General features: G+C 36.5%; 1 protein-coding gene across 2 annotated transcripts; it reads right to left on the bottom strand.

Moving 5' to 3' along the window:
* Positions 1-129: 129 nt before the first annotated feature.
* LOC127796572 (serrate RNA effector molecule-like) lies at positions 130-15,990 on the bottom strand. Of its 2 annotated transcripts, XR_008022026.1 has the most exons (13): positions 15,470-15,990; positions 13,093-13,211; positions 12,575-12,632; positions 9,479-9,553; positions 9,253-9,327; positions 9,125-9,172; positions 8,886-8,954; positions 7,977-8,777; positions 7,839-7,887; positions 1,737-2,008; positions 1,451-1,633; positions 463-668; positions 130-380 (listed from the first exon to the last, which is right to left on the bottom strand). XR_008022026.1 is itself a non-coding variant. In XM_052328762.1 (12 exons), exons 1-12 carry the CDS (start codon positions 15,898-15,900, stop codon positions 608-610), a joined length of 2,241 nt encoding a protein of 746 aa, XP_052184722.1. In that variant the 5' UTR covers positions 15,901-15,990; the 3' UTR covers positions 130-607. The 2 variants fall into 2 exon arrangements, 1 of the variants encoding a protein (XP_052184722.1); XM_052328762.1 differs by having other exon boundaries at positions 130-668.
* Between the last annotated feature and the right edge of the window lie 402 nt (positions 15,991-16,392).

The following is a 16,392-nucleotide window of genomic DNA, read 5'->3' as shown; positions in this document are numbered from 1 at the left end:
TCGGTCCTATAATTCGGGCGACGTTCTTGGCGACTTCTTGTCCAAGTGGTCATTTTCTATATGTAGCCCAACAATCACAAGTTTAGACTTGCACTTGTGTTCATGGCCTTATGCCAACCACAAAATCCATCAACTGCAACTCTAATGCAAGTTCAAAATCAAAAGCATCATTAAAATTAGTACACAGTAGCTAATCTACAGTGTAGAATGCGTTTTCAAATTTATATTTTCTAACCTACTGGGGAATCCAAACAAATTCATAGCTACCTAATCGCCTTTCCACAAGTCAAAACTCTCATCACGTCCAATTCATGTTGACCCTTGCTAATTCTCAGACCACGTGGGTAAAGAATATTATCCTCTTTACATAACTAATCCACCTGCAAAATACCTGGCAATATTGGAGTTTAAAGAATTTTACCCACAGCATAAACATAAAAGGTTTCTGAGATGGATGCACACCAGCAGGCAGTTCATGTCCTCTTTGGATCACACACTGCTCTTATAACCGGATTCGTAGAACTATCACACTTTGACCTTTCCCCAACCCGGTTCTCCAAGACGAGAGAACATTTGATACAATTTTACACCCAAGACGTGCCTAAACTTACAAGCTCCTGTAGTCGATTACAGTCACTTCATCCTCTGGTGCATCAAGGTCTTGATAACTGCATCCATGAACACACAGTCAAAGGGTAAATAAGATAAGTAATAGATGCACACTAACTTCCACAGGAAAATAAATTGTTCCCATGTTTTGGGTCAGAAGAAACTGTAATCTGTGGATCAGATCCCATAGTTTGGTCCATCAGATTATTACTGCGCCTCTACCTGTAAAACAGTAAATCTTCCCCAAGAATTTTATATGCAAAATGAATTAGAAAAAAATGTGACACATTATCTCATCATAACAGAGAATCTGCTTCAAGGGTGAGATTGAAGTGTGCATTTCAAGAGCAAACAGTGTAAGACACAATGCATGCTGTCCAGGGCCAAAAAGTGATTTCTTGATGAAACACAGCATTGTCTTCCCTCTTTAGGTGAATTTCTTTTGCAGTAACTAATGCTTAGAAAGAAGTAACATATGTAAAAGTGTTTTTTTTTTTTTTAAATAATCCTGTATACGTCCAAAGAAAAAGGGATGAAGGGGATGAACCTAAGTAAAGGAAAATTGGGAACCAAACGTTCATTCCATCCAAAACTAGGAGATTACTTGTCTGAACATACAGAAGACAAAAACAGAGCAGAAGAAAATGAAACAAAAATAAATGCGAGCATTTTAATGTACATCTGCAACTGTGCATAATTTTACCATATGAGCAACATAAACTTCAGGAAAAGAATAAAGCCATGTTATGAATTATTTTAGCTACTCAACCAACTGATACTAAAAAATAAGATGAAAAAAATCCCAAAGGTTTCATGTCAGGGATTTTATGCTTGAACTTACCTTCTTAGACGACGAGGATCCTGTCGAAATCCTTGAGGCAAAGTAATGATTGGGGCTGGCCCACTCAATTGAGGACCAGACCTCCCACTTCTACCACCACCTTCAAAAGGGGCTGGCCCCCCTTGCTCTCGTAGCATCCGCATGGCAACTTCAGGGGGAGCAGGGACAAATGGTCCCAATGGACTGTAATATATTGTGACCATATATGAGTTCTAATGATGAAAAGTGAAGAGTTTCAACTACTATCACAAAAAAAAAGAACAATCACAAAATTAACCGAACTTACCCAGCACCAGGAACAGGCATAAGTACAGGAGGAGGTGGCATATCTGAAGAGAAAGGAGGGCCAACATGCATCCCTTGTCCACCAAAGGAATCAAACATTTGATCATCAGGATTCCCACCATCATTATTGGACTGGAAATCCATGGACTGCGGCTTCTCAGACCTATCATATCTTTCATTCCCATTGTCTCGATTGTCACGCTCTCTACGGACACCTCTCTCATCTTTCAGTCGATTATCTGGACCTGGCCTACGCCTCTGAATCTTCTCCTTCTGCATATACATATGCATAGATGTTTGGTTAAAGTTTCTGTAGATATTGTCATGACCATATTCATAACAACAGAGATCAAAGAAACTATGGATTTACCACTATACACAGGACAATGAGGTTAAAGCATCATTCAAAATTGCAGAACATCATATGCACATTACAGGAACGCAAAGAAATCTAAAATAGACGAAAGCTATTCCACATGCAAACTATCATCCATGGTTAACCAAGCAACATATGAAGAACTGAAATGACAAGTAAAAATACTAAATGGCCATTTGACAAAGCTTTCAGTTTTCAATTTGTTATTTTCAGTTACTAGGTTCCTTTTTAGTTTTAACTTTCATTTAGAAAAATGAAAACTTAACATAGTGTTTGATAACTTTGTTTTACCTACAATTTTATGTTTGCTTTTTTTTTTTTTATTTGTGCATGTTCTCTCTGCACTCATCTGTTGCCAATCACCAAAGGTCATCAGACTCTTCTAATAGGTCGCCAACAACTCAAATTGTTGTTGGAAATACAACAATTAAAATTTATAAAGCAAGACGCCCAAGCTGAGGTTGAGCCTGGCAAGGAACTCAATCTGCAAGCCGGGAGGAAGTGGCCGGCTACTTGTTCAAGGGTGAGTTCACACCGCTGTCCGGGGGAACTCGTGCCTCTGTCCGGGAGAGAGATCACTTGGCATGTGTCTCCCGGATAAGCAATTGTTGCACTTAAACAAGCAGCATGAGGTTGAAGTGGGAGAGTGATGTGTGACTTCCTGAAGAAAGCTCCACTGTCCAGAAGAGTGATGCTGCAAGGCAGTACACAGTCAGAAGGCAAGTGAGGATTCCTTTTGCGCGGGCCCTCAGATGCTCAAGTCAAAAAAAGTCATATTGGTGCTATGAGCAAGCAGGTAAAACGTTGTCTGGGAGAGGTAATGTGTGTCCCTCCAAAAGAACAAGCAGGTATAGTATGCTATATGTGAGAAGACGAAAGGTCAGATCCCCTTAAAATGAAGGGGAATGAGTTGCTAGTGGGACACATGGAACTACCCCTCCAAATGTTGGTAGTGGGACACATGGCACACATGCACGAGATGTGCGAGGAGTTGTCCCAAGTTAAGCATGAATTAGGCCCGGAGTTGCTGGCATGACTCCCAGGGCCTCCTGATTGTAGGGAAGAAAAAACAGCTTCAAGATCATAGGAGAAGCAGCTCAAGCTCTCCACCTCCAATTCACACATGTGAGCACCATACTGTAACTCCCCCCATTGATGAAACCAAGCAGCGTGTTATTGAGAATTTGCATACTGCAAAGGCTTAAGATAAAGCTACTAACAATACTATTACACTACAGTGCTTGCCCCTTCTCTCCCTTCTCTCTGTGGTGGCAGTCAAATTTTAAGACCACCTTCCAAAGCATGCTGTAGCCCGATGGTAAGACTCCCCGGAAGCCTTCTGGGAGGCAATTGCTGGTAACCCTCCGCTGACTTTCTGGGGACATCAAGCCGCCAGCAATGAGGGGTGGGAAAGAAAAGGAAAACAAAATGAAAATTGTGATAGCACCTTTTTTTCTCGTTTTTAAAATTTTAGAAAACGAAAATGAATAATTCATCACCATGTTCTGTTTTTGTTGTAAAACAGTAATAGAAACTGTACATTTTTTCTGCAACTTTAATGTCAAACGTATTACACCACTCAGACACCAGAGGGTGGGGAGGAAATGAATGAACAGCTTTTACAGTTAAATTGCATGCAGACTCTATATGGCAAGTCTTTATCCAACTTCGAGTACAATACTAGTCATTTTATAGATCACAGCTTGTTATTAGGGTTCACCCCATAGGCAGAGCCACACGTGGATGAGTGGGGGCAATTGCACCCTCTCAATTTTGTGGGAAATATAGGTAGTGTATGAAGATTGATTTTTCCCAAAATTGCCATGTGGGTCAATTTAAAAATTTATAAATAACTAAAAAGAGAGAGTGAGGTCTTATATGATATTTTAAAATGTCTTAAGAGGAAAAAGATGAATTTAGAAGTCTTTCTAATTCATAGCAATCATTCAATTTTGCATCTATTTTGCATTTGATGAGAAATATATATTGGAAATAACTAATGAATTATCACTAGCACTGCAAAGGAAAAAACAAAATATTATTAAGGCCATTAAACTTGTTGAGATCTAAAAATAATCAGTCACATTGAGAAATAGATGAAAATCTTTATTTGATGAAGTTTGCTCAGTTTGCAAACATCATGGTATCAATATTCCCAACATAGATGGCATGTTTGTAATGGAAGTGCGGTAAGAACATAAGGCTAAACAATTACAATTTAAACCCATACCATATTGAGCTATTTTATACAATTAAAAGAATACAACTTCAAGAGCTCAATGATTGATTAGCCCAAATAAAAATTTTAAATTGTTTCTTTGCATAACATGTTTACGTTCAATAGGAGTCACTCCAACCCTACGACACACAACCTCATTTCTATTCTTATCCCTTGTAGTTTGGTTGCACATCCACCATAACATCCTCATCTTCATATCACTCAGATTTTGCGCATGTTAGTATTTTACTACCTAACATTCTATGCCAGACAGCAGAACTAGTCTTGCAGTCATGAGATAAAATTTATATTTTAGCTCTAATGTGACTTTTACGATTCCATAATGTTAGAGTCTCAAGTAAAGACAGCAGGCAAGACAGCTGTTACAGCTCTTAAGTATATGGTTATTAGGTACTTTACGACCTAACATAATGTTAGAATCCGAAAAATGCTAGTAGTTATTTTTGCCTGCACTTTCAAAGCATAATTGCTGCTATTTTTACACATAAAATACTGAATGTTTTCTCCATTTTAACCACCCTGCGTTGATTCTGAGTAAGATTTTTCTCTCTCCATCTTTTGGACAATTAATCTAATACATCTAAAACTGATCTTTTCTTGTGCTGACTTGATCTTCAATTCTCACCATAATATTGAGTATTCAATCTACAAAAATCTAAGGAAGCCTTTGGATGATAAGGTCTCTCTCCAAATCTTGAAATTAGTATTTACACCTTTCTCTTCTCCACCAAGATAATATAGTGCAAATAGCATACACTAAGGCACCTCTTCTTAAATATATGTTACCGAGTTCATGCATCACTAGAGAAAAGAGAAGGGCTCAATACAAATACTTGATATAATCCAAATGTAAGTAATTGAAAGTCTCAGTATCCCTTCTCAACAAGAAATGAAATCAATTTCCAGAAACTGTAGTTTCTCATTAGCTAGGTCCCTATATAAGTTTCACGACTTTGAATCTCCTTGTTCTTGTAAATAGGCATTGAAATGCTCCTCCTCCATTGGTTAGACATTTTCTTCAATTCGAAGATCAATATTGACTAATTTCATTAAATATAAAATGTATCCTATCGAGATATATAACTCTAAATAAATTACAGTTTCACTTTTCTCCATTCCTTCTCTAACACATGTTATAAAAATAATAATAAAAACTCTCCTTTTTTTTAGCATATTTTCCAATAATCAAGATTGGAATTATTTCTGTATTTCTAACATTTGAACAAATTTTTTACATTTTCTATGGGAAATGAAAACTACAGATTTTATAGAAAATTGGAGATAGAAAACTAGAAATCATTTTCACAGCAAAACAACCCCAAGAGTATTTCTTAATACTGAGATTGTTGATCTCAATTTGGTGTTGCCCTTTTTCAGCAAAAGAATGTTCTTGATTAATTACCTAAGAGAGGGATGTTAGAAGGTAAGCATGTTGATATTTCCATAGATCAAAATAGTAAACTTGTAACATATAAAGGTCTATTGAGTGGCCTAGGTTGATATTAAAGGCTGGGATGTCAATGATTTGACTACTACTAGACTGAATGCACTTTTGCCAGATATGTTGTGTCCGGACCCTATGTTTCGAATCTAGGGTTTCTAGTTCACAGTCGTGGAAGAAGAGAGAGAGAGAGAGAGAGAGAGAGAGAGAGAGAATGGTTAGAGAGAAAATGAGAAAACTTGAAATCAATTCATTCATAATGTCTTGGTACAAAGTGGCATAGCCTTATATATGGCTATCCACAGCAATTGATTGGTTACATTGTGTCAGATTCTACTAACAGCTTATTACAGTTACAGTAGTTTATTACAACTACTGCAACTGTAATAATTGCAGTTGAAACAACTTTAACTGCTTTCTACTATCTCATATCTCCTAATTTTGCTAATCATGACATGTTGCCAGTTAATTCTTAGACACATATAATTCATTAGATACCATAAGGGCTTACCTAGGGGCAAATTATTGTATTAGAGCCTTGGTCATACATGAATCCAAAGATGCACAAATGCAAATTAGCAATCCTCACTTGACCAAAGGTCTATGGAAACATATGATATCTTAGTTGGAGGTAACTTCGTATCATATAAGATTAAGAATAGATACTGGTAGGTCAATTTAGTAATGAATTTGAGCATAGTCATAGCACATACCACATGTGAGTTGAGATAGAAAAGTATAATTCTGCAGAGCTCAAAGTCCAACCAATCGTCTATGGATTTAATATGCAGTAATCATGCAATAGGCCACAGCACTCCCGATCGAATGTTTTATTAAAGGACTAAAAAGCACATTTGATTGTCATTTAATTGGAAATCTATTATAAAACATCATCAATATCAAAAGTAGATTTGTTTCCCAGAGCTGTTAGGAGAGCTAAAAATTAAAATGTTGTAACAAGCTTGGAACATAGACATTCGTGCTCCAGGTTGAGGGGAAAGTGTAACAGATATTTATGTAATTAGGTGTATTATTAAGAATCTATGTCTAATATCTGTTTATTATGTTTTCTTGATACAAACACAAATAGAGACAGTGTTTTTCCATTTGTGTAACTTTACTGCAACAAGCAAGCCAGGTTGTGGAATTAGAAAGACTGGTACCTTTGGTTTGGTCCCCACAATTCAGACATAATCCTAAGGAACAAGAGTTTGATTCCTAAACAGCTTTCTATACTCAAGCCATTCTTGTTAGTCAGTAGTACCAGGGAAAAACAGATGGATGTGGTTTCAATCTGGTAAATGAGCACTTTTCTGTTTACTCTTCATACAAGGCTCTGAACGATGAAGGTAGAGACTTGTTTCTCAGGAAACTTATAAGGTCAAAAGTTCCTCCTAGGGTGGCTCATTTTGTGCAGCCAATCTTCAGCTCCATCTTCACGTTTGGTGATTTTAAGAAGGGGTGTTAGGTTGTGGTGAAGGTGGTATCAGTGTAAAGGGGGCAACAAAAGGTTAGTTGATCATTTACCATCACATTTTACTATGGCCCAGGATATTTAGAATTTGTTTTCCTACTGTGGGAGGATCCACCACCAGAGGATTTTTTTTTATTCTTGAAGCTGATTTTAGAATTGATCTTATGTATTTAGAGATTCTTTTTTATGTAATGTGGCACATGTGATAAGGACGAAATTTGGGAGCTTTTGGGTACGAAAGGTCAAGAATTTGTGTCAATGGAACTACTCTCATTTCACTCCTTTGTTGCTTAAGCAAGATTTGGTTAGTTTTATGTTAAATGAAGTCACTTCTATTTTGTGGATGAGTTGTTAAAAATATTTTGCTGGAAACAATTAGGTCCTTTTTTTTCTGGTAGGGCACTATACCCCCAGTTGCAGGTTAACATGATAAGCATCTCCAAAAAAAATGTCCATTAATTAGATTAGGCAATAAGAAATGTGTGAATATCAGGAACAATTTTGAGAAAGGATGGTGCACTAACCCACATACAAATGAATATTAAAGTCAAATCATAGTTTGAAAAGTCTTACCAGCATAGAAGGCTGCATAACAGGTGTCCCACCAGGTGCATCTGCATCACTGTGAGGATATGAAGGTAGGTATTAGTGTTCTCAAGAAGAATTCACACTGTGAAGGAAAGTAAAATGCTCATCAGAAGCAATACATACTTCATGTAGTTCTGAAAATACAGATCTTCGCGCACTTTAGAAGTGAGCTCCATCACAAGATCTGGATGTTTCAGCTTTAAATGCTTATGGACAAACTCAGCAGCATGGAACAGTTTTGTGCAACCCTTAGCCCCACAGCCATACTTCCACCCATATTTCTCATCCTTAATTTTTCGAACATAGGGGTCTAAAGCCTCAACAGCAGCAGCATCAATCTTTTCCTTTGCAGTCATTATTTCCAAAGGATCCTGGCCCTTCAACCTCTCTTGCCAACGAGAATCTAGTTTTTTTTCCCACTCAGCCCCATTATTTGGTGCATCAGAACTCTTGCCATCTACCCTTACATGCCGCAGACCCTTTGGTTCACTTGTTTCAATTAATCCATAGTAATCCATTCCATGAATGCGCCAAAGATATGTAATAAGGGTATCCAATAGTTCAGTGCCCTCCAGGCCTTTGACAGAGGTTAAACCACGCACTATAATAACCGGGCCACTAGAACCATGCAACTTGTCCCTGGTCATTCTGTCATTGTCAACCCTAGATAATATATTGTCCTCAATTCCTTTTTCAGTGTCAAGCTTTCTTACTAGTGCCTGTGCTTGTTCAACGTCAACTTGGATCCGCCTGGGTTCAGAGCTGATAAGGTGAGCCTTGGGAGCTGTTGAAAGAAGATCAGTTTCTTTATCTGGAGCCCTTCCATGCCGCCTTCTTTTGCCATTAACGTCTGCTTCATCATCAGAGTTTGGATCACTTGTCTGTCCTGATTTGTTTGGAGATGAGGTACTGACTCCAGGACCCCTGCTTCATTGAAGGAAATGTCATTAGTACTGAAGCATGACAGAGAAATAAGACATTAGGTAGATAGTCTCCACATGCATGCATAATGTGCATGAGAGCAGATCTTACAAATCCAGCGTTCCACTCTGCAAATCAAGCAAAAAGTCCTTTGCCATCTTTCGTGCAAGTTCATTCCTCCTACAGACATAATAACAGATCCATGAGTAAATATCATGACAACCAATATAACTTTTACATGACTACAACCAGACAACAGAAAATGATTGTTAGCATCCAGTGAATGCAAACCAAATTCCTTTAACCCTAATTAATCCAGTCAATAACTTCTTGAATAAAATGAACCCCACCTTTCTATCACTGTTAGTAAATTTGTGGGATGATACTTGTCTTTCAACCTACACGAAAAAAAGAGAAAACGAGTACAATTAAAAATATGAACAGTCAAAACATAACCAAATAAGAAACATAAATATACCATTCTTCATCTTTATGAGCATCAAAAAAAGCTCGCTTCTGGGTCGATATGTATTCTGCTTTGTATTCTTGGTATCTGTTAAAGGAAAGGTCAGATACTCCAATATTGCAAAAACCCAAAAAGAGAGAAAACCATAAACGGAAATAGAAGAAAGCAGGTCTGACTAAATCACCAAGTTAACATCATAATCAAACACCGATAACTATTAAGTTATCATTCCCTGTACCTTCGCTCTGCTTCTGCAGGTAGAATGTCATCTTCAAGCTCCTGAATGAACTGCTTATAAGACATCAAGCCTTCTCTGGAAGATGAAACTTTGGTATTAAATTGTTGTCTTCATAATGTTGTATCAATCCAGTACTTGTCCAAAAATAAACTCCAGTAGTTGCATATACATACATGTATATGCAAACTCTCAGAACAAATTAAGAATACAAAATCACAAGACATACAACTGCAGAATATCTCCTTTATCTTTGTGTGTGTGTGTGTGTGTGTGTTTTGGTTGGTTTGGTGGTCAGGGGGTTAATGCAAATTATGAATGGATAAATGGCAACCAACCAACACAAGGAAAGTGGATCATGAAACCACTATTACTCACAACCAAAGGAATAAGAAATAAGATCAAATATATGGTGTATACTCAAATAGAATGAAATTCTTTTTATGTAAATGATCAACATCAATGTATTAGAAATTTAGAATAAACACTGTCAGATAAATTTAATGAACTTAAGAGCACACGTGCAATAAAGGATCAAGAGGCTCCATGTTTGAATACCAAAACCATTTAGCAAATATGTGTGTGTGTGTGTGTATCAACATCCTCTAACTTCTCATTAAGCATCCATCTTGAATAGCAGGTTTATTAATGCCAAATAGAGTTGCCAGATTGCAAGATACACAGCACATATCATACAATTAGGTTCAATACACATCCCCACCAATACGAACCAAAGATTGAATTGGATTTTGCTTTGAAACGCAACCTAAATCGCATGTATTGTACAATACAATATGACTCACAATTCACAGTTCAGAAACTAGGCCATATTAGATGACTTGATGATAGTAGTGGTGATAGTGACATTAATCTTGAAGGGAGGAAAATTAGATATAAAATTAGTAACCTTTTCTCATCATTTCAAGACTTTATGACTTATGATTTATAAGTTTAAGACCCATCTAAGACTTATGGTTAATTTTGGAACCCTTGATAGCTTTTACCACAATACATACCTTGATTCAAAGACTATGATGCTGAATTTCTATCCGCTCAAATAATTTATTGCCAAGCAAATAATCCATGATACAATACTTGCGCTACATAGGTGATAGATAATGTTTTTCTAACTACCCAGCAATCTATACATTCATAAGATCAAAAGTTGTCAACAAAAAAAATGGTTGGAAAATAAATGGGCAGACAGAGATGGAGACAGAGACAGAGAAGATGTGGTATAACCATATTAGAACCTCTTGGGGAACTTCTTGGTCCCTAGTTAGGATTCCAATGCTATTAGATTTCCTCATAAGAGAAAAGGCTGTTCCATCCTTACAAGTGCAATGAGAGGCTTCTCAATTTTTATGGAGTCAGGAACTTTTGGTCCCTCATTTAGATGGAGCCACAGAAGGTCATTTACTTGGACCGAATCTATGGTCAATCACTTTTGGTCACACAAAACAATTTTTTGATCTCGAGTGACTAGGAGAACACTTCTTGTACATCTGCCAAGTGGGATCGCCTAGATAAGTGTCCAATTATTTACCTGTTTTATTAGGTCCACTGCAATTTCAAGTTTGGACATATGCTACTAAGAGAAGTTGAATTTATGGACTCTGTTAAAAATTGGCAGATTAGCATTCTGTGAGGGAAATCCATAGCTACCATTTGGCAAGGAAACTTAAAATGATTTGAAATCATGGAATAGAGATGTCTTCAGTATTAGTCAAAGTTCATAGAATACTTGGAAAAATTAAAGCCTGAACAAAAAAAAGAAAATTTGGGGACTCTTTTAGGATGACTTTTTAGCTAGGGTTATTTGAAAAGTGAAATATTATTTATTAGGTAGAGTTTGTTAAAATGAGTAAAATAAGATTGTATTAAATTAATGTTTAAATGTTTTCTGGACCAAGATATGGAATGGTCAAGATAAAGATAAAAAGCATTCCAAGATTTTTATCAAACTGTTTGTTAATTTTTTTTTAATGCACTAGGGGACACGTGTGTCTTTTTTTCTTATCTGTAAAGTCTAAGATATGCTTATCTTGAGAGAGGGAGAGATAAGCATATATGAAAATGTCATATAAGAAGTCACGTAACTTCTTTTTCAAGGGTTGCCAGATAAATTTAACAAACACATTAAAAAAGACAAAAGTCTAAAATGATTTCCATATCTTATCTTTTCCAGTCTATATCTTGGTTAACAAATACTACCTTATAAGGAAGTTAGTTGGAAACAAAACTAGAGATCCTTGTTTCTCAAGAAGGGAGATAGAAACACCAATTTTTCCATAACGTGGGAAGAAGTTCATGGTGAGGATGCAATCACCAATGGAATAGGTGATTAAAGTAATCCCCCCCCCCCCCCCCCCCAAAGTGGCATCTTAATTGGGGGAAGAAGAAGAAGGACAAGAAGCAAAGCAAAGCAAATAGAGAGAGAGAGAGGAAATCAATATCTTCGTATTTGTTGGACGAGATTAAAAGATCCAAATGAAGAAGGTTTCAAAGTTAAAAAGGAGTGTGATACAGGTTGAGGATAAAGGAAGAATCAGCACACAAGTATAGTTTAAATCAGATAGATAATCCTAAAGTTTTTTTGAGTTATATTTTAAGTTGTAAAGTTTGTTGTTAAGTGTGGTATATCTCCTAAGTTTTAGGAGATGACTCGCCCTAGTTTCTAGGGGATAGATTACCTAAATTTTCTCCTACTTTATAGGAGAAAAACTATGATGTAACCTGTATTTATTCTCGCACGCATTCAATAGAAATTAAGCAAGCATTCATGCTCTCCTAAGCTTGTTTCAGCATTCAATAATCAAAAGCATGAATTTTCTGAATACAGTTTATTACCTATTTATAGACAAAATCTAATCCTAACTATAGCATAATTATGAAATTATATCTAAACTACAATTAAAGATAAATCTGCCTAACAGGTAATAGGATAAAACCCAACTAAAAGATAACAATCGAAAACCTAAACCAACTATAACTCTAAAACCTTAAAAATCAAAAAAAAATCAGATAAATCAATCGACATGAAACAACAAACAAAGATAATGTGAAGCCTCGCCAATTCAGATGCAAGCAAGACTTTACCTTTGTGTATTCCCCATGTTGGAAGCATCAATGTAACCACCCCGACCTGGATCCCAGTCTGCAAAATACCCAATATTCTCTCGATTAAACTGACAGAGAGAGAATACCAATAAACATGAAATAACGGCATGCAATAAGCAAGTACATACTCAAACTTCTGAACATATAATGCAATTTAATCAATAAGCAATGTTAAAAGAAGAAGAAGAAGCAACTATTTAAAGTTCCACAAACACAAAATAGCCCATAAAATGAGGCAATGACCAGTGTTGATCCAGTAGATGCCTTTGAAGAGTTGTGCCATACTTACAAAATGACTACGAAATTACAAATGAAATTGTAATGACCCAAGTGCCATGCTACTCTTTGACCAAGTACAGTATTTGCAAAAACCAGGAGCTCCGATTATGAATAATCAAATGAAGCAATAAATAGATTGTACAAAACAATTACAACAATATTCAATCTGAAGCCTGAATTTTAGAACATTTTATGATTATAGTAAAAGGATAAAATACCAGATGAACCACTTGGATAGCCACCAAATGAACGGCCAAAAGAGCGACCATGAGGTCTTTCATCAGCATAACCAGGTCTTCCCCCTAGCTCACGATCATATGGATAATCATATCCAAACCTGTATATTTGCCATTCAATATCACAAAAGTATAGTAAGGAAGAAGAGCGGGAATAATTTGGATAGGAGAGAGACAGATAGAACAGATATGCACATAGCATAAAAGATAGAGTGAGCAATAACAAGTAGACTGAGAATTTAAAATAGAGTGAACAATAACAAATAGCCTAAGATAAAATGCACAGAAAACAAGACAATGAAACTATAAAAACTCTCCAGATATGTCCAATGGAGCATGAGAAAGGTGCAGTTGAGCATATGACAGGATTTTGCAAATAACTTCTTCTCAATAAATATGTGTTTTGGGTGCAGCAATGAAATGAGAAATTTGAACAACCAGAACAGGAACAAAAGCAATTCACATAAGTATAATATAGCAGAAAAGAGATTCAAGTAAAGTATAAGGCAGCATGAAAATACATACCAGACAATATGAGTAACTGACTAATAACAGAACCCTAATAAAAACCATAACTCCAGAAAAGCATCCCTAGAGAAGATGTCAAAAGAAAAGACCCCCTGCTATCTAGTAATTAATTTATTTTTCCAATTGCCCAAAGAAGAAGATCCAATCTCAATGAATAAAGCAACAAATTGAGAACAAAAAGAATATACAATGGTAGCATGCATGAATCTGGCCATACTTGGGACTTCTATTTATTTAACACGTTAAAATAAAATAAAAACCACAAACATAAAAATAACTTCAGTAGTGTCTCAAAGAAGAACATGTAAAAAGTTCAAAAAAATATCCATATTGAACAAATTCAAGGCATGCAATAACAAAATGCAACATTAAGTCACCAAAACAGCACCCCCATACTTGCAACCATCTTTCTTAGGCTTCTATATATCATCTATGATCTCCAGATGCAAGAACTGGAGAAAAAAGGAAAAAGAAAATTATATTTTCATAGGCCCAAGTTAAATAGAGGCTTTTCCTTAGTTTCCCATCTTCCTTGATTGTGTTTCATTTACTTCAACAATGTTTTGTTGAAGCTGTTCAAGTCTCCATTTTCTTTAAGATTATATTATTCCAGTAACAAAAAGTCAAACTACACTCATCCAATGATCAACATTCTACTGGCGTGATCAATATTTATAGACACCACAATGGCTGAGTTTTCATTATACAAAGAAAGATGCAAATTCAAGTCTTGTGTATTACCTACCAAAATAATGTATGAAACTATCATCACACTTCTAAACCATAGAAATCATCCAACAAGAGGAGTACATTGGAGAATATATTCATATCTGTTAGCATGTGAAAAAAAAAAAATTGCCAATTTCATTCAAGCTATGTTTGGGAGAGTTTTTGTGATGGAATGGAATCAAATAGAATGAGAATGAATGAAATGAAAATACGTGAAATGGAATTGAAAATCTTTTCTCCTCGTTTGGGAGAGGAGGGGATGAAAAGCAATGGAAAATACTTTCTCCTCGTTTGAGATAGCTATGGAAATGTATAGAATGGTACATTGTTCTACAACAAATGTCAATTTTACCCTCATAATAGATACATAAAAAGGATGCCTATAAAAGCATTGGGGATAGTTCTGTCTACTTATAATAACACATCTTCCAGTCCATTCTCCCCCAATTTGGGGGAGACAAAAAATGTTGATTTGAAGAAGATTGGATGGAAAGGGTTCCCATCCAATTTCCTTCCATTCCATTACTAATAAGCTTCCCAAATAAGGTGAACCTATTGCCGTCCCTTGGCATACCATCCTTTCTAAATGATACAAGTTACAAAAAAATAACAGATCAAACAATATAAACATGCCTCGTCAGCTTAAGAAAAGCTGTAAGTTGCTAGAGCAACTTATTAGAGATTATATATAGGTATCCAGAGTTTGTGACAAGATTTTAGAGCAATCGAGCTTTAACTCAGAGTACCAGTTAATTTACTGATCCTCTAATTAAATTTATGGCTTATACCAGTCAATTTTGTGATAATCATACAGAAACATAACATCTAAAAAGCAGATCAAAAATACCATGATACTCTGGGGAGAGGAGGGAAAAAACCATAAATTTTTAAACTCGCAATATTAAATACCATGCATGCTTGTCTAGCAGGGGATCTTTCGGGGACTATGACCAGAAAGAAAACTTTATCACTAAGAATTCTTCAAAATCCGTCCTTTTTCCTTGGGATAAACAAATATTGTTACCCTTGTTTTCGCGTTAATTGAAAGAAATATTTTGATATCGGAATCAAGTGAACTAACTAGGCGGAATTGCTCACTTACCTTCTGTCGCCAGGACCGTAACCTCCCCTAGGGCTTCCACGCCGGCCGTCATAACCACCATCGTCCCGCCGCGACCGCTTGAAGGGCGGAAGCGGAGGGGAACGCCGCGAAGGGGAGGATCCGCGACGGTCGCGGTAAGGAGGAGGAGGGCTAGGGCTAGCCCGACGCTTGAAATCCCTCTCCCTGGGCGGAGGCGAACGGTGTCGATCGTAATAGTCTCCACCGCCACGGCGGTTGGGCGGGCGATCCGGGTCCCTGTCGTCCCTTCTCTCCTTCGAATCCCTATCCCGTCGCCTCGATGCCGGTAGCGGCGGTGGCGGCGGCGGTGGCGGCGGCGGAGACGACTCGACATCCTCGGCAGATTTATTGTCCTTGCTACGCTCTCGTGGGCGCTCCAAAGAATCGACGGACATGTTGATCACTTCGGCCATCGATGATGGTGGCGGAACCCTAGAAAACGGAGATAGAATGCGACACTCGGTCTGGGATTTGTAGAGCAAACGCAAATCAATAGAAATAAAATAGACATACATGCAAGGCTGATTAGTTTCAACTTTGCATAATTACCTGAAAAATTAAAGGGTTAAATACATAAAAAGAAATACCAATATTTTTCGTGCTTTCAAATTTAAAATTATTTTTTAATCTTTCAGTTCTCATTGTCATGTTTTTAAGTTATAATAAATTAGACGATATTTCACACGATGTGCGAATTTTCTTGTAAATATATAATAGTGATCTTTTATATTATATTTTTTATAAATATTGTTTGTATTAATTTTATATTTTATTAAATACAATTTTGCTTGGAATATATTGTATGATTTGTTTGCTTTGTAGATTAGTGTGAAATATATTTTGTTGTTTTATTCTTATTATTTTATATTTTTTTGTATGATATATATTTTTTAAATTTCAGTATT

The sequence above is a fragment of the Diospyros lotus genome, chromosome 3, assembly GCF_014633365.1.
Source record: "Diospyros lotus cultivar Yz01 chromosome 3, ASM1463336v1, whole genome shotgun sequence".
NCBI lineage: Eukaryota > Viridiplantae > Streptophyta > Magnoliopsida > Ericales > Ebenaceae > Diospyros > Diospyros lotus.
This window is presented reverse-complemented; position numbering and strand designations above follow the sequence as displayed.

Coding starts and splice junctions, on each gene's coding strand:
- LOC127796572 (XM_052328762.1), bottom strand. CDS start 15,900: ATGGCCGAAGTGATCAACATGTCCGTCGATTCTTTGGAGCGCCCACGA. Junction 8,955..9,124: donor TTACTAACAGTGATAGAAAG/GTGGGGTTCATT, acceptor TTATGTCTGTAG/GAGGAATGAACTTGCACGAA. Junction 7,888..7,976: donor TATTTTCAGAACTACATGAA/GTATGTATTGCT, acceptor ATATCCTCACAG/TGATGCAGATGCACCTGGTG.